Below are 13,252 nucleotides of genomic sequence, written 5' to 3'. Positions count from 1 at the left end.
ACAATAGACCCAGAAAGGACAGCCATAGATGGAGAACGGTTATGGATCCACAGGGGCCATATAAACAGTCTACCAATAATAATGGGGTTTGATGAGGTGAGGGGAGGGGGGAATGAAAGGGAAAGGGGTGAATGTGAGAGAGGAGAATTGAGACTAATAACTTGTTTGTTATTATAAATGATTTGAAGAAGTTCAGAGGGTTTTATGAGAACATCTGGGAGTCAATGGTGTCTGAGAGGCCTCTGGGAAGCATTTGGGAGTCATTAGAGTCACCTTTGGAGACCCTGTAGAGGGAAGTCAGGGGTCACCTTTGGGAGTGCTGCTGGCTGGGTGAGTGAGGAGCCGTTCACTGTGGGCCGCCCGGCGAAGAGGGTGTTGGAATCGACCACGGGGCCGGACATTATCCTCGCTCTCTGAGGACGGGATGGACAAGCTTCGATCTTCCTCCAGGGACAGGTCACTGTCTGAGTCTGAGTCCATGCCTAAAGGACAATGGACAGCAGAAGTGACCAATTGAGAACAGGGGCTAGAATAGACTTGGAAAATCAGGAATAAGAGGGAACTGGACAAAGGTGCCAGGAAGTCTGAGGGAAAAAAATGGCATTGCCAGTGGCGCTTGGGCTCTCAGGCCTGCTTCTGATAGATAAGCACTCTAACTACAAAGCGCTTCCTGAACCAGCCATTCCCCAAAGCCCTACCTCCTCCAGCATCTCGATGGAACATGGCCACATCCAGGTCTGTGGGCCCGCCGTGGGCCAGGAGGCTCTGGTCAGTGTGATCAGCAGCTGAGCCATGTTTTGCCAAAACATTCTCCCTAGAGGACAGAAATGACAAGTCAGGGGAAATGATATGGCTGACTTCATTTACACGTTACTTTCAATATTCTTCATCTTTTTTAACAAAGACCTTATCAGAGAATCCTAGAAAAACCTCAGTTCAGAAGGAGCCTCCAAGGCATCTGCTCCATCCCATGTCTGAGGAGGAACCACCTCTTCAACTCTTGAAAAGTGATTATCCAGACTCTGCTAGGAGACCTCCCTAAATCAGAAAAGCTCCTTAGGCGGTCCATCCTATTTTGGAACCAATTGTTCTAATTGTTACAAAGTTTATCTTCACAATGAGTCGAATATTGGAAAGCAGCTACCAAGTCAAATATATTTTATTAGCCCCCTACTATGTATCAGGCACTGTGCTAAATGTTATCATGTGTCCCCCAGGACCACAGGTTCCCATCCTTGCTAAGTTTTCTCTTCTCTAGGCTAAACATCTTCAAGCTCATTTATTTATTTATTGCTAACTTTGTTTTCCTGTCCCTCCTTCAGCCACCGAGAATGTGAGTAACATGATAGCACATCTACCATAACAGTAGCCCTCATACAGTATGTTCTCCAGGTCCCCAGCCATCCACATCTGCTTCTTCCAGGCACACTACATCTTTCTAATATCCTTCCTGAAACGTGGCACAGAATTGGACCCAGAACTCCATTCACCACAAAATAATCTTTTTTTTTTTTTTTACAGTCTGTGTTAAACCTCCCATTTCCTTGAGCCTTCACTTCACCCTCTGCACCTTTCAGTAGATAACCTTACTTTCTCCTTTACTACAAGAGATTGAAAAATCACTTGCTGTTAGCTTCTTCATCTCTCTCAAGTCTTCCTCTAAACTACTCATTTAGGATAAAAAATGCTGTCTACCTCCAAAGAAAGAACTGATGGCGTGTGAATGCGGAGTGAAGTGTACTATTTTTACTTTCTATATTCTTGGGCTTTTCGGTCTGTGTTTTCTGGCTAAGGTGGAAATGTTCTGCATGACTGCCCATGTATAATCTATACCAAACCTTCTCAGGGAGGGAGGGATGGGTTTAGGAACTCAAAGTTCTAAAAAATGACTCAAGAGTTTTTGTTTACATGTAATTGAGAAAAAGAGAATCATACCGTAAATCTCTGTCTTGTCTCCCCTCGTGGTCCAGCTTCCCAGGGTTAGGCAGCCTTCTTCCAAGGCTAAGCCCTCCATTTTGTGCCATCCCTTTCCATCTCACCCTAGGCTTTGCTCTTTCTTTGTCTTTCATCTCTAATCTCTACCTCTCACTAGCTACTGGTTCCTTTCCCTCTGCCTACAAACATGTCCAGGCCTCCCTTATCAAAACAAACCAACCAACAAACCAAAAACCAGCCACCTCTTCCCAAAAAGCTCGTTATCCTTTTAAGCTACAATTCTCTTTCTGTTTTCCTTGACTGCCAGACTTGTATAGAATACTATACTTTCACACCTTTTTCTCATTCTCTTCTCAGCCCCCTGTTGTCTGGCTTCCAACTCCACTATTCAAATGAAGCTGCTTTCTCCAGGAAACATCTCTCTTTAGACTTCCTCCTTCCTAATCAATAATTCCAAAGGTGTTTTTTCAGTCTTCATCTTCCTTCAGCTTCCTAGAGGATATGACACTGTTGACCACTGCCTCCCCTGGTCTTCATGTCTTCATATCTATGTCCATCAGTGAGACCTTAGTCATCCTATCTCCTGCATCTTTAAATCTCTCCTCTCTACAGAATCCTCCCCCTTACACATACAGGTGTAAAGTTAATAGAATAGGAAGATCTTTCCCACCCATTAATAGGCCTAACATATGGGGCCTGTGGTCACATGGAGTTCAGACTGGGAGGAGCTTGCCCAAGGAGGAGAGAGAGAGACAGGAGTGGGAGAGAGGGGGAGAGAGAGAGAACGAGCAAGAGCAGAGAGAGAGAAAGGCAAGCTGTGAGTGGGCGGGGGAGGAATTTGTCTAGGGGAACTTGTTTTTGTGGGGAGATCTGACAGAAAGAAGGTTTCAGATGTCAGCGCTCCCTGGATTAGTGATAAGTTCCCTATTAAATCTTACCTCCTGGTACTCTAATAATGTCCCAAATAAATATTTTGGTTTTGCCTTTGAGGAAGAGTTTTTACATTTTGCAAATTTACTCTGGAAAAATGCATGCATATTCCTAGGGATTGCTATAGGTATCACACTGGCATTACAACAGGTCATTCTGACCCTCCAAACCTTCAGTCTACCTTGCTGCCCCCTCTCTTACAAACACAAAGGTGTGACTATCTGTACAATACACCCACCCAACTGGAGATCTGAAATGTTCTTTGGGAGAGAGGGTTAATCAAGGATGAATCAAACTTGATGGGGTACAATGAAAGAAGTGCTGGGAGAAGGCGGACTTCTTTTGTGCTGGAGAAGAGACTGTGCTGGGCTTTCTCCTGAAGTAAAACAACATCCCTGCCTCCAGCCTCCTTCCCCTTGGGCCCATCCTACCTAGCCTTGTCAAAGTGATCGCCATAATGTACCCTGATGACCTGCTCAGAAGACTTCAGCAGCTCCCTACTACCTTAAATATTGAAATATAAATCCTTAATCCTGGAATTCAAAGCTTTCTATAATCTGGCTCTGTCCCGCCTTGCCAGTTTTATCTCCCACTGCTTCCTTTTGTCCATATTCCACTGCTCCCCGACCTCTTTCTGACTTCTGGACCTTGTGTGCATTGGTATACATCATGCCTCATGGCTAGGGTGCTCTTAGCCTCTCAGTTCTCAAGCTGTGATGAGATCTTCTTCCTTAAAGTTCCTGCTCAGGAGCTGCCACCTTCATGAATCCTACTTTCATTCTACCAGCCCCACCCCTACCTTATCTCCAGCAAGAAGAGAACCCTCTCACTGGAATCTCTCTATGACTTGGTTTCATCCATTAAGCAGTTAAACATATTCTAACATTCATAGTTACTTGTGTCCAAACCTTATCTTCCTACTAGATGTTAGGAGGCAGCTACAGTATAGTAAAAAGAGTATAGGAACTTAGAGTCAGAATCTGGGTTCAAATCCTGATTCTTTCACTAAGTGACCTTGGGTAAGTCACTTCCTAAACTGAGCCTCAGATTTCTAACCCATAAAATGGGGATGATACTTACCTTACTTTTCTTAGAGGGAAATTATCAAGTGAAATAACCCAGGTAAAGTACTCTTAAATCACAAGGTCCTGTACTATTGCTGACTAGGTGGTGCAGTGGGTAGAGCGCTACACCTGGAGTCAGGAATCCAACCTCAGACACTAACGAGCTGAGTGACGCTAGGTAAGGCACTTAGACTCCACCTGCCTCTGTATCCTTACGTGTAAAATGAGGATAATAGCAGCCCCTGTCTCCCAGGGTTATGGTGAGGATTAAATGAGATAATTATGAAGCATTTAGAACACAGTGTGTACTACATAAATGCTAGCTATCATTATTATTATTAATTATTATCACTTCCCAGGGTGGTTGTGAGGATCACGAGACAATATGTGCCGCGTTTTCCACACCTTAGAAACCTAGATCAGTGCCACCATGCTGTTGTCAGTTACCGCTGCTGTCACTGTTATGATCTCAAGCTGTTTGAAGGGAAGACATGTCTTGTTATTTCATCACTGTATATGCAGGGCCCCACACAGGGCCTGGGCACACTGGTGTGTGTTGAATTGAATTGGGGGAGTGGGGCCCAGACGTAAGGGTGTGCAGATAAGCAGTAGATAGTTCACCCAGGTGGCTGACCTGGACAGGTCCCAGGGCTCTCTAAATTGGCTTTTACTTTTTTTTATCTTGGACAGTAATAATAAAAATAACTTATATTTGATGTTATATAAGGTTTACACATATAATTTGATTCTCATCATAACCCTGGAAGATAAGTAATATAATTATTACCATCCCCATTTTATAGATGAGAAAATTGAGGCCCAAAGAGGGGGAGTCATTTGCTCCAGGACAGTAGGATATAAAGTTTTGTGTGTCTCAGGCTGAGCTAAAAGGACAGAAGGAGACTTTCCACATTTCAGCCCCAGGAAACCTAACCAGGGCCTTCCTCAGGGAAGCAAGAGTAAGAATTCCTGATGTAGTAAGGGATAAGAAGAGATAACCAGACATTCTTCCAATGCTCCACTCTGAAATCTAAGAATACCTCAGGGCTCCTGATGTTTCTCGCACTTTGGTGCAGCCTGCATGGACTACCAGATTAAACCTGCCCCTGCTGTACCTGAGGAGGCCACCTCTGCCCCGCTGACTGTCCTGCGTCCTGGCCGACCGAGCACTGCTAACAGAAGACACCGTGGAGGCCCCCAGAGTGATTCGGATGAGGCCACTTTCCTCAAACAAGGCTGTGTTGTTGTAAGCACCAGGGCCCTGTGAGGGGGAAACATGGCCAATCAGGACCCAAGGCCCCCTAGATCTCTCCAATGCTCTCCCTATGCAGTAACATAGCATTAGCACCACCAACACTCCCCAAGATCTCCTCACCGTGCCCGGGGTCGGCCTTGCCTCTTCCGTTCCTCCTTTCCTGCCCAGACAGGCCGAGGCCCAAGCCCCTCGGGTCTCCTCATTCAGGACACAGAAGATCAGCAGCACAGCTGGGCCCTGTGGCAATGGCAAAGGACATGGCAGTCAGTGAAGGGACAAGAAATGGAAGTGAGAGGGTTACTTGGAGGAAGAGGGGAAGCTTAGGGAGGGGTAACTGTGACAAAGGGACAGGGCAGGGCAGGGTCCCATGCTTCCCCCTGCAGGGCCAGGTCACCTGAAGGCCGCAGAACCCAGCGTGGAGGTAGTGGAAGGCCAGGACACTATGGTTGACAGCCAGGAGACCGAAGAGCCAGGAGGCACCAATGAGCAGGAGCAGCAGGAAGGAGCTGCAGAGGGTCACACGTGGAGGAGACACCAAGACAGGGAAAGATGGAGAGAGACAAGAAGAGGGGCACAGACAAGGAGACACAAGCAGATGCAGAGAGATAAAGGGAAGGAGAGATAAAGACAAAGAGGTAGAGCAAGTCAGGAAAAGATGTAAGGATGGGGGTCAAAACACAGAGGGACAACCCAGGAGAGGGGACACAGGAATGAAGAGAAATATAGAAATAGAAATAGAGGCAGAGACAGAAAATGACAAAGACAAGAAGTGAGATAGAAACAGAAGCCCAAAAAGGTGAATTTCTACCAGTGGACTCTCCTTCCAAAGAGAGGCGTCTAATGGGGAAGTTGAGGGAGCAAAGGAGAGAGTGGACAGGGCTGAGACAGTCCCTTTCCTAAGTCACAAGCCAACAACCTCCCCTCCTTCTCCCATATCCTCAAACCAACCTCCATGACAGTATGTTCTAGGCCCCGGCCACAGCTGCCATACCCTCTGTACAGTCTAGCAGGGCTCAGTCTGGATCGACATTGTCTCACCCATCCCTTGAAATCAACTCACAGCACAGACATCCTCTTGGCCTCCCGCTGTCCAGGGGAGCAGGACATCCTTGCCACCAGCAGGAACAAGACCCCATTCATCTAGACACACACAACACAGGTGGGGCATGGAAACACAGATACGGGGCGGGGCGGGGGCAGAGACATGGCAAGACAGGAGCAGAAAGGGGTACATGAGAACAGAGAGAGAATAGAGTGATGGAACAAAGACATGGGGGAAATAAGACAGTAAGACATAAAGGGTCAGACGTGGCCACAGAGACATGGAGAGACAGGGAAAGATTCAGAAAGATGGAGATAAGTAAACACACCTAAGTCAGTGTTTCCTCTCATCAAATACCCAACACCCCCAGCCCCAGCCCAGATCCCAGGATAAGCAAACAGGTAGGTGTCATAATTAAGGATGGAGTTAGGGTTGGGACCGGGACTACTTCAGGGTCTCACCGAAATGACCAAGGCAACAGGGCCAGCAAAGCTCCACACCAATTTATCGTGGATGGAAATCCAACAGAAGTCCGAGTTCCCATATCCCCCAGGATCAAGGCCCACGGCAAGGCCTGGAAAAAAAGAGGGCTCAGAGTAGGAAACAACTCCCACCCCACACCCCCTGACAGGCTCATCATACAGAAGGAAGACCTTGGTGATGAGGAGGAAGTGAAGGAGGGAGGGGGATCACATTCCACACCCAAAGTCCCACTACATCAGCAGTGGGTCACTTCTTCCTCCTTCCTAATCAAGGGAGAAGGGAGTTAAGGCATTTCAAAGAGGGAGAGGAGCTACAGGGGGCAGACTCAGGAGACAGAGACCTACTCTGACCTCAGCAATCCTAATGCATCAAATGTGCTTTATCATTTATGGAAGCCTGCCCTAAGTCTGTCAAGTAGATAGTGAAAGGTTTCTCATGTCCATTTGTCAGATGAAGTAACCAAGGCTCAGGGAGGTCATGGGATTTAGAGATCCAATGCCTTCATTTTACTGTGTCAGGAGACCCAGACTTCATTGACCTTTTTCAAAGGCTCTCCTCTCTCCAAGGACCTCTGGCCCCAGCTGTTCCTCCATGCCACCTACGGTCCTGAGCACCTATAGGAAGTCTGGGGTTTGTTCTGTGGGAGATCGGAGGTGAAAGGAGCCAGGTGTGTGAAGCAAAGCCTGGATTTCATAGACTTTAGAGCTGAGCTACTTAAAAATCCTCACTTTAAAGGAGGAAGAGGAGGCTCTAAAGAGGAAATGGATTTGACTCAGGTTCTACAAGACAGAAGAGCTGGGATCTGAACCCAGGTGTCCTGACCAAAAGTGAGTTTTCTTTCCAGTATACCCCACTTGGTGATGGGGAGCCAACAAGCCTGGGGATTAAAGAGAAGGGAGTGGGCCTAGGGCCCAAGCCCTTCAAAGGAAGCCTCAGGGACCCTCTTGTTTTTCCTGAAGGCAGTGTCTGGTTCTCTCCCTTAGATGCCGGGCTGAGCTGGTTTGGACAGTGAACTCATATGGGATGGCTGAGTGGTGCTGTCTATGTTACCCACCAGGAATAGGGGCAATACCCATGGCAATCCATGCTATATGTTACAGTGAAAAGGGCACTAGACTCAAAGTCAGAAGATGTGGGTTTGAATCCCACTTCTTTTTTTAGCCCCATAAGCTTGGAGTAAATCACTTCTCACTGGGCCTCAAGTTTTCCTCATCTACAGAATGGAAATCATAATTCTTATAACAAAATGGGCCCCACAATTATTGAGGGGAAAGTACATTGTGAGTCCTACAGATAGCAAGTACTGTAATTACTCTGATAATTGTCAGAGAGGAGAGGGATTCACTTTACCCAGAAGGATGGCTGGAACACCCCAACCCAGGGCATAGTAGAAACGCATGGCCCCAAGGTCCACATTTCGAGCCTCTGCCTGCATGCGATAGAGGTGTAGTCCCTGCACAAAGAGCCAGGAGAAGGTGCCCAAGAAGAGATAATGGAGGACAATGGCAATCACCGTGCACAGGAACTAGAGGAAGGGAAGGAAAGCAGAGGGTAACCTCAGCTCCACAAGGTCGACTCCTGCCCACCAGTCTCCCAAACTCCCCACCATCACCACCATCACCACCACCAACAGGGCCCCAGGCCTCTGATGGCTTCCAAGATGAGCACCTGGTTCTGTGTGTGGTAAATCCCCAGGAAGAAGAGCAGCTCTGCCAGGCCAAGTGCAGCTGCCACATTGGCATGGATCCCACGGGTGTTAGACTTGAGGCCTCGAAGGCTGAGCAGGACAACCACAGTCAGGAGCAAGGAAGCCACAGTCACGGACATGGTCACATGAGTGACTACAGCCAGGAGGGCCAGGTCACCTTCCAGACGCTGTGGGCAGGAGGAGGGGCAGTCAGGAAGGAATGGAACCAACCTCCATTCTCCCAGGTCCATCCACTCCTGATCTTGTCTCCCCAGCTGGACACGAAGCCCTCAGCTCTTTGATAAAGTAAACCTTCCTTTATGACAGAACACTTCCACTCACACAAGTCTAACCCCCCAGGTTTTAACTGAGCCTCTTTCCCACCCAGGATCCTGAAAGATTCAGACAATCATTCCCCATTCCCATCTAACTCAGCAACAGTTTGGAAGGTTCCTTGACATCCAGGAAAATGGATGTCTCCATACCTCTCGATGGGAGGCATCCATGAGCACCCCGAAAGTACCAAGCCGGGAACACTGGCAGCGCACGTGGGTACCGTTCCTGTGCACAAGTTCGCAATCACGGGCTGTCCAAACACCCCAAGGGTCACTCCTGTGGAGAGTCACATCAGAGTTCAGAGTCCAAATGACCAGGCTACTAACTGAGGGTACTACTGTGCCTGCCACCCATACTGGGTGGGAGAGAGTGACAAGAGTGTAGATCTCTTTGTGGGCCAGCCCAACACATAAACTAATAAGATCAACAACTCCGGAATTATAAGGGCCCTTAGAGACCATCTGACCTAACCTCCTTAAAGATGAAGACCTGAGCCTGAGCAAGGTTAAGTGGGTCTGGGGTATTGGGTTAGGATGGGCATCCCCATGAGCTGACCCAGTTCTACCACACACAGGTTAATCCTGGGGTGAGCTGGAGGGACAGGTCCTCAAAAACTAAGCCAACATGTCATTCAACAGAGATGGCTCTGAAGGCCATCCAGGGGGCTGCCAGGGGAAGAAGGAATGCATCCTCACGGGCTGGGCCGCTCCCACTGCACACAGAGGGGTTTGCTTCGATTCGCCGTCTGCAGCAGGCGGAACTCCAGGGTGACAGGTGACTCTAGAACACCCTGCAAGAAGCTGCGCTCCCTGAACACAGAAACGCTGACCACCGGAGAGTTCATAACTGGGTTCCGGGGGAGCCTGAAGGAACATTATCACCTGAGTCCTGGAATTGGCATGCTATGCCCACACCTACCCACCCCCCAGCAACAGCCACAGAGTCTTGTAATTATCTAGTCTGACCTCCTCATTTTACGGGTGGAGAGAGAGAACAGAAAGGACTTCATCAACTTCTGAGCTACCTCAAGTTTCTAAACCAATCTAGATTCAAATAGGAACATCCCCTCCTATATCCTGGCAGTGGTCATGAGGCTTTTGCATAAACACTACTACCTCTGAACCCCAGACATTCTCAGAATAACAGACACTCCCCTCAAGCCCCTTACCTCCCCTTGACCACCACTATATGAGGGGAAAACCTGGACTACCTGCTTTATAAAGAACATTCAGAGAACAGGTCTAGAGACTATAAAGTCTATATGTCTAGAAACTGAGGCCCAGAGGTCATTCAGCAAAGAAAAGAACCCAGATCCTTACTCCAGATTAATTAGCCCTGCCACAAAACCACACTAATAAGGGATCAGGCCGTCAACTAGTAGTGTCCTTAGGGAGAAGATCTCTTGCACTTATACCCTGTTCTGATGGGACCCAGAGTCCAGGTGGCCCCAGACACAAACTACTCAGACTCTTCTTTAGTCATACCTAACGCTTCGGCGTTCTGCCTGATAGCGGGCAGGGAGCAGCCCTCCCAACGTTCGGTAGATGAGGAGAATGACAATGGTGAGACCAGGCTCTGCCTCCAGGGGCCCCCCTCGGCCTGCCATGCTCTCTGCTGTCCCATTGGCATCACTGCTGCCACTTGTGGGCAGAGCTGGGGGAGGCAAAGGGTAAGCCACAGTCAGTGACCCTCCAGGACAACTATCCCGTGCTCCCAACCCTGCCATGGCCACAAACCAAGTGGCTCCCAAGGACGGTGCTGTTCTGTGAGGGAAGACGGTGGCCTCGGAACCCTGTTCCTGGTTAGTGCTGCCTGCACTTCCACTTAGGGGACTTACCTTCTGGCTGTGGGGGCCGAGGTACTGGAGGGGGCAGCACAACATGTGTATGAGGATCCCAGGCATCTTGGCCCCGGAAAAGGCTACCATGGTAACGAGGATATCGATGTCCCCCCATGGTGGGAGCAGGAGGTTCCATTCGATCAATGCTGAGCACTGGGGGCAGGGGAAGGGAAGTGTCACAAGTCATCGGCCAAAGTTCACTTTCTCCTCCCAAAAGAGTGTGCCTTCCCCTCCTCCTCCCTCAATGGGAGCTTCTGACCCCCACCTGCCCACCTACTGGAGTCCCGGCTTACTAATATTAGGTGCCACCAAGCCCACAGGGTTCAGGTACGTGAGCTCCATGTTCTGGGCCAACGTTGCTGTGTACTCCTCCAGCTGCTCAATGAGGCCTGCACTGGCCCCCCGGGCTGGGGTCCCACCTAGGGCTTGTGGCCATGGAGAATCCCACAGTTTACGGGTCTCTGGGGCCAGCACAGCTGAACCAGCCCAGAGGAGATTCTGGGAATGAGAAGGTTTATGGTGAGGAGGGCTCTGGTGACTCCTTTCCACTCACAACCCCAGGACCACCTGACACAAGGAACCCCAGAGTGAGAGCCACTGAAATGCAATGGATAGGATTTAGAATCAGGAAAGCTCTTGGTTCAGTCTTACCTCTGGCACTTAGTAGCTATGGGGCTCAGGGCAAACTTAGCCTTAGACTTAGCTTCCCCCTCTCTAAATGAAGGATAATGATACCAAGATTATCTGGCAAATCAGTCGTAAGGATGAAATCTGACAATAAACGTACAGAACTTTGTTAAAAGGCCACACAGAATTGGAGTTCTCGTTACGTGTGACCTCAGGCCAACCCTCCCCCTCTCTGGGCTTTAGTTTCCTCATCTATAAGTCAGGAGACTGGACCAGGCACTGAGCTCTTGCCCAGCTCTGGTTTCCTTGATCCCATGACTTTACTATTTCTGTCTATGACTCTGCCCTTTATCTGGTTTCATGTTCCAAACCTTATGGTCCTCCATGACTTTCCCCTTCCTTATCAAGCACAATCAAAACTAAATCAGTTCTGTCAATTCCACTTTCACAGTATCCAGAAAAGTCCCTCAGACTGAGACCTAGAGGGAGGCAGTGATCTGCCCAGGTCCCCAGGCCATGTCTGAGATGGAGCTAGGCCAGAGGTCCCCAGTTCTGACTCCTAGCTCAAGGCTCTTTTCCTCAAAACAAAGGGTCCACTGGGACAGAAAGCCAGAAGACTGATTTCCCTAAAGCAAAGCTCTGAACACTACCTTGAGTGGGGTTAAGTATCAGAGGACAGTCAAGACGATGGAGATCAGCAGTCTTGGCATGTGGTAAACAGAGTCAGAAGTTAGTGGATTAAGGGGTCAGTAGGGTCATCCCACTGAAATGGGCTTCCTGTATAAATGTGGGGATATCAGTTATGGTAAAGAGTCAGAGATAAACACTCAGACTCTGGAGTCAGAGGGCATGGCCAGAGTCAGCTCATTCAGGGATTCATTTTCTGTGATCTTGCTGGGGGCCAGCAAAGTGTCACTGTGGTGACCAGGATGCTACAGAGGCAGGTTCAAACAGTCATAAGCAGGGTCAGAGGGCATGTCTCGGATCTCCTTACTAGAATGGGAGTTCTATGTGACCACAGGGATGTCAGGTAGGGTAATTCAGGGATCAGTGATGATCAGAGATAGCCAGGCTCACCTCATTAAAGTGAGCATCCTGTGTGGCAGTCAGCCCAAAGCCCTGCTGATGACTCTCAAAGGTCAGGAGACGCCCCAAAAGACGGGCAGCAATGTGGACATCATTGCCGAAGTAGCGCTCGGCATGGCTGGTTACTGAGCGAAGCCTCTGGGCCAGCTTCTTGGCCTCAATGGTGTCCAGCTCTGTTTCATTGCGCTCTAGATCTTCCAGCTGCCCAAGAGGAAACAGAAGGGACAAGGGTCATACTGAAACCTCCCTTTTGTTTCTCCCCATGTCCACCCAGCCTCAGGATCCCCAGAATCATCCCATTTCTACTCATCCTTCTGTACCCCCTCCAAGGGGCACAGAGTAAGGACCACAGGCAGACTGAGATGACACTGAAGGATCACAGAACACCTTTGTTAGATGGGAATGTTGTCACCACCTTGCCTAACCTCCTTATTTCACAGAGGACAAAACTGACTCAGAGGAGACAGAGGGATTTGCCCAGAGTCACAAAGCCAGGATTTAACCTCATTTCAAATAAAAACTGGTTGCTCATTCCACAAGAAGAAAGAAAGAAAGACAGGAAGGAAGGAAGGGAGGGAGGAAGGGAGAGAGGGGGAAGAAAGGAAATAAACGTTTGTTAAGTTCATACTACATGGCAGGTTGTGCTAAATGTTTTATAATATAATCTCATTTGGTCCTCCAAACAAACTTGGGAAGCAGAAGCTTTGTTTTATAGCTGAGGAAACTGAGGTAGATGGAGATTAAGTGACCTGCCCAGGTTCACAGAGCTAATAAATGCCTAAACTCAGGTTTTCCTGACTCCAGACCCAGTACGCTACCCACTGGGTCACCTAACTACCATCGATAGGGTTTTTTGTACTGGAACATATTGGCTTTAAATTGGGAAGACACAGAATGTCTGCACGTTACTGGGGTCTACTATTAGTGTCACAAAATTCAGAGTGGGAATTGCCAATAGCCCCATGAG

At 48.7% G+C, this 13,252-nt stretch overlaps 1 protein-coding gene across 1 annotated transcript in view; it reads right to left on the bottom strand.

The window, feature by feature from the left end:
• CELSR3 (cadherin EGF LAG seven-pass G-type receptor 3) overlaps nt 1–13,252 on the bottom strand; it is a 41,454-nt gene that overhangs the window by 6,315 nt on the left and 21,887 nt on the right. Inside the window, exons 19-33 of the mRNA XM_072599084.1 lie at nt 12,277–12,486; nt 10,866–11,070; nt 10,570–10,725; nt 10,217–10,385; nt 9,428–9,595; nt 8,882–9,008; nt 8,378–8,584; nt 8,060–8,234; nt 6,688–6,800; nt 6,245–6,324; nt 5,579–5,690; nt 5,305–5,421; nt 5,045–5,190; nt 699–814; nt 309–482 (exon numbers count right to left, since the gene is read on the bottom strand). Of these exons, the coding sequence (XP_072455185.1) occupies nt 309–482; nt 699–814; nt 5,045–5,190; nt 5,305–5,421; nt 5,579–5,690; nt 6,245–6,324; nt 6,688–6,800; nt 8,060–8,234; nt 8,378–8,584; nt 8,882–9,008; nt 9,428–9,595; nt 10,217–10,385; nt 10,570–10,725; nt 10,866–11,070; nt 12,277–12,486 (2,275 nt within the window). The remainder of the gene's footprint in view (nt 1–308; nt 483–698; nt 815–5,044; nt 5,191–5,304; nt 5,422–5,578; nt 5,691–6,244; nt 6,325–6,687; nt 6,801–8,059; nt 8,235–8,377; nt 8,585–8,881; nt 9,009–9,427; nt 9,596–10,216; nt 10,386–10,569; nt 10,726–10,865; nt 11,071–12,276; nt 12,487–13,252) is intronic.

The sequence above is a fragment of the Notamacropus eugenii genome, chromosome 1, assembly GCF_028372415.1.
Source record: "Notamacropus eugenii isolate mMacEug1 chromosome 1, mMacEug1.pri_v2, whole genome shotgun sequence".
Classification (NCBI taxonomy): domain Eukaryota; kingdom Metazoa; phylum Chordata; class Mammalia; order Diprotodontia; family Macropodidae; genus Notamacropus; species Notamacropus eugenii.
This window is presented reverse-complemented; position numbering and strand designations above follow the sequence as displayed.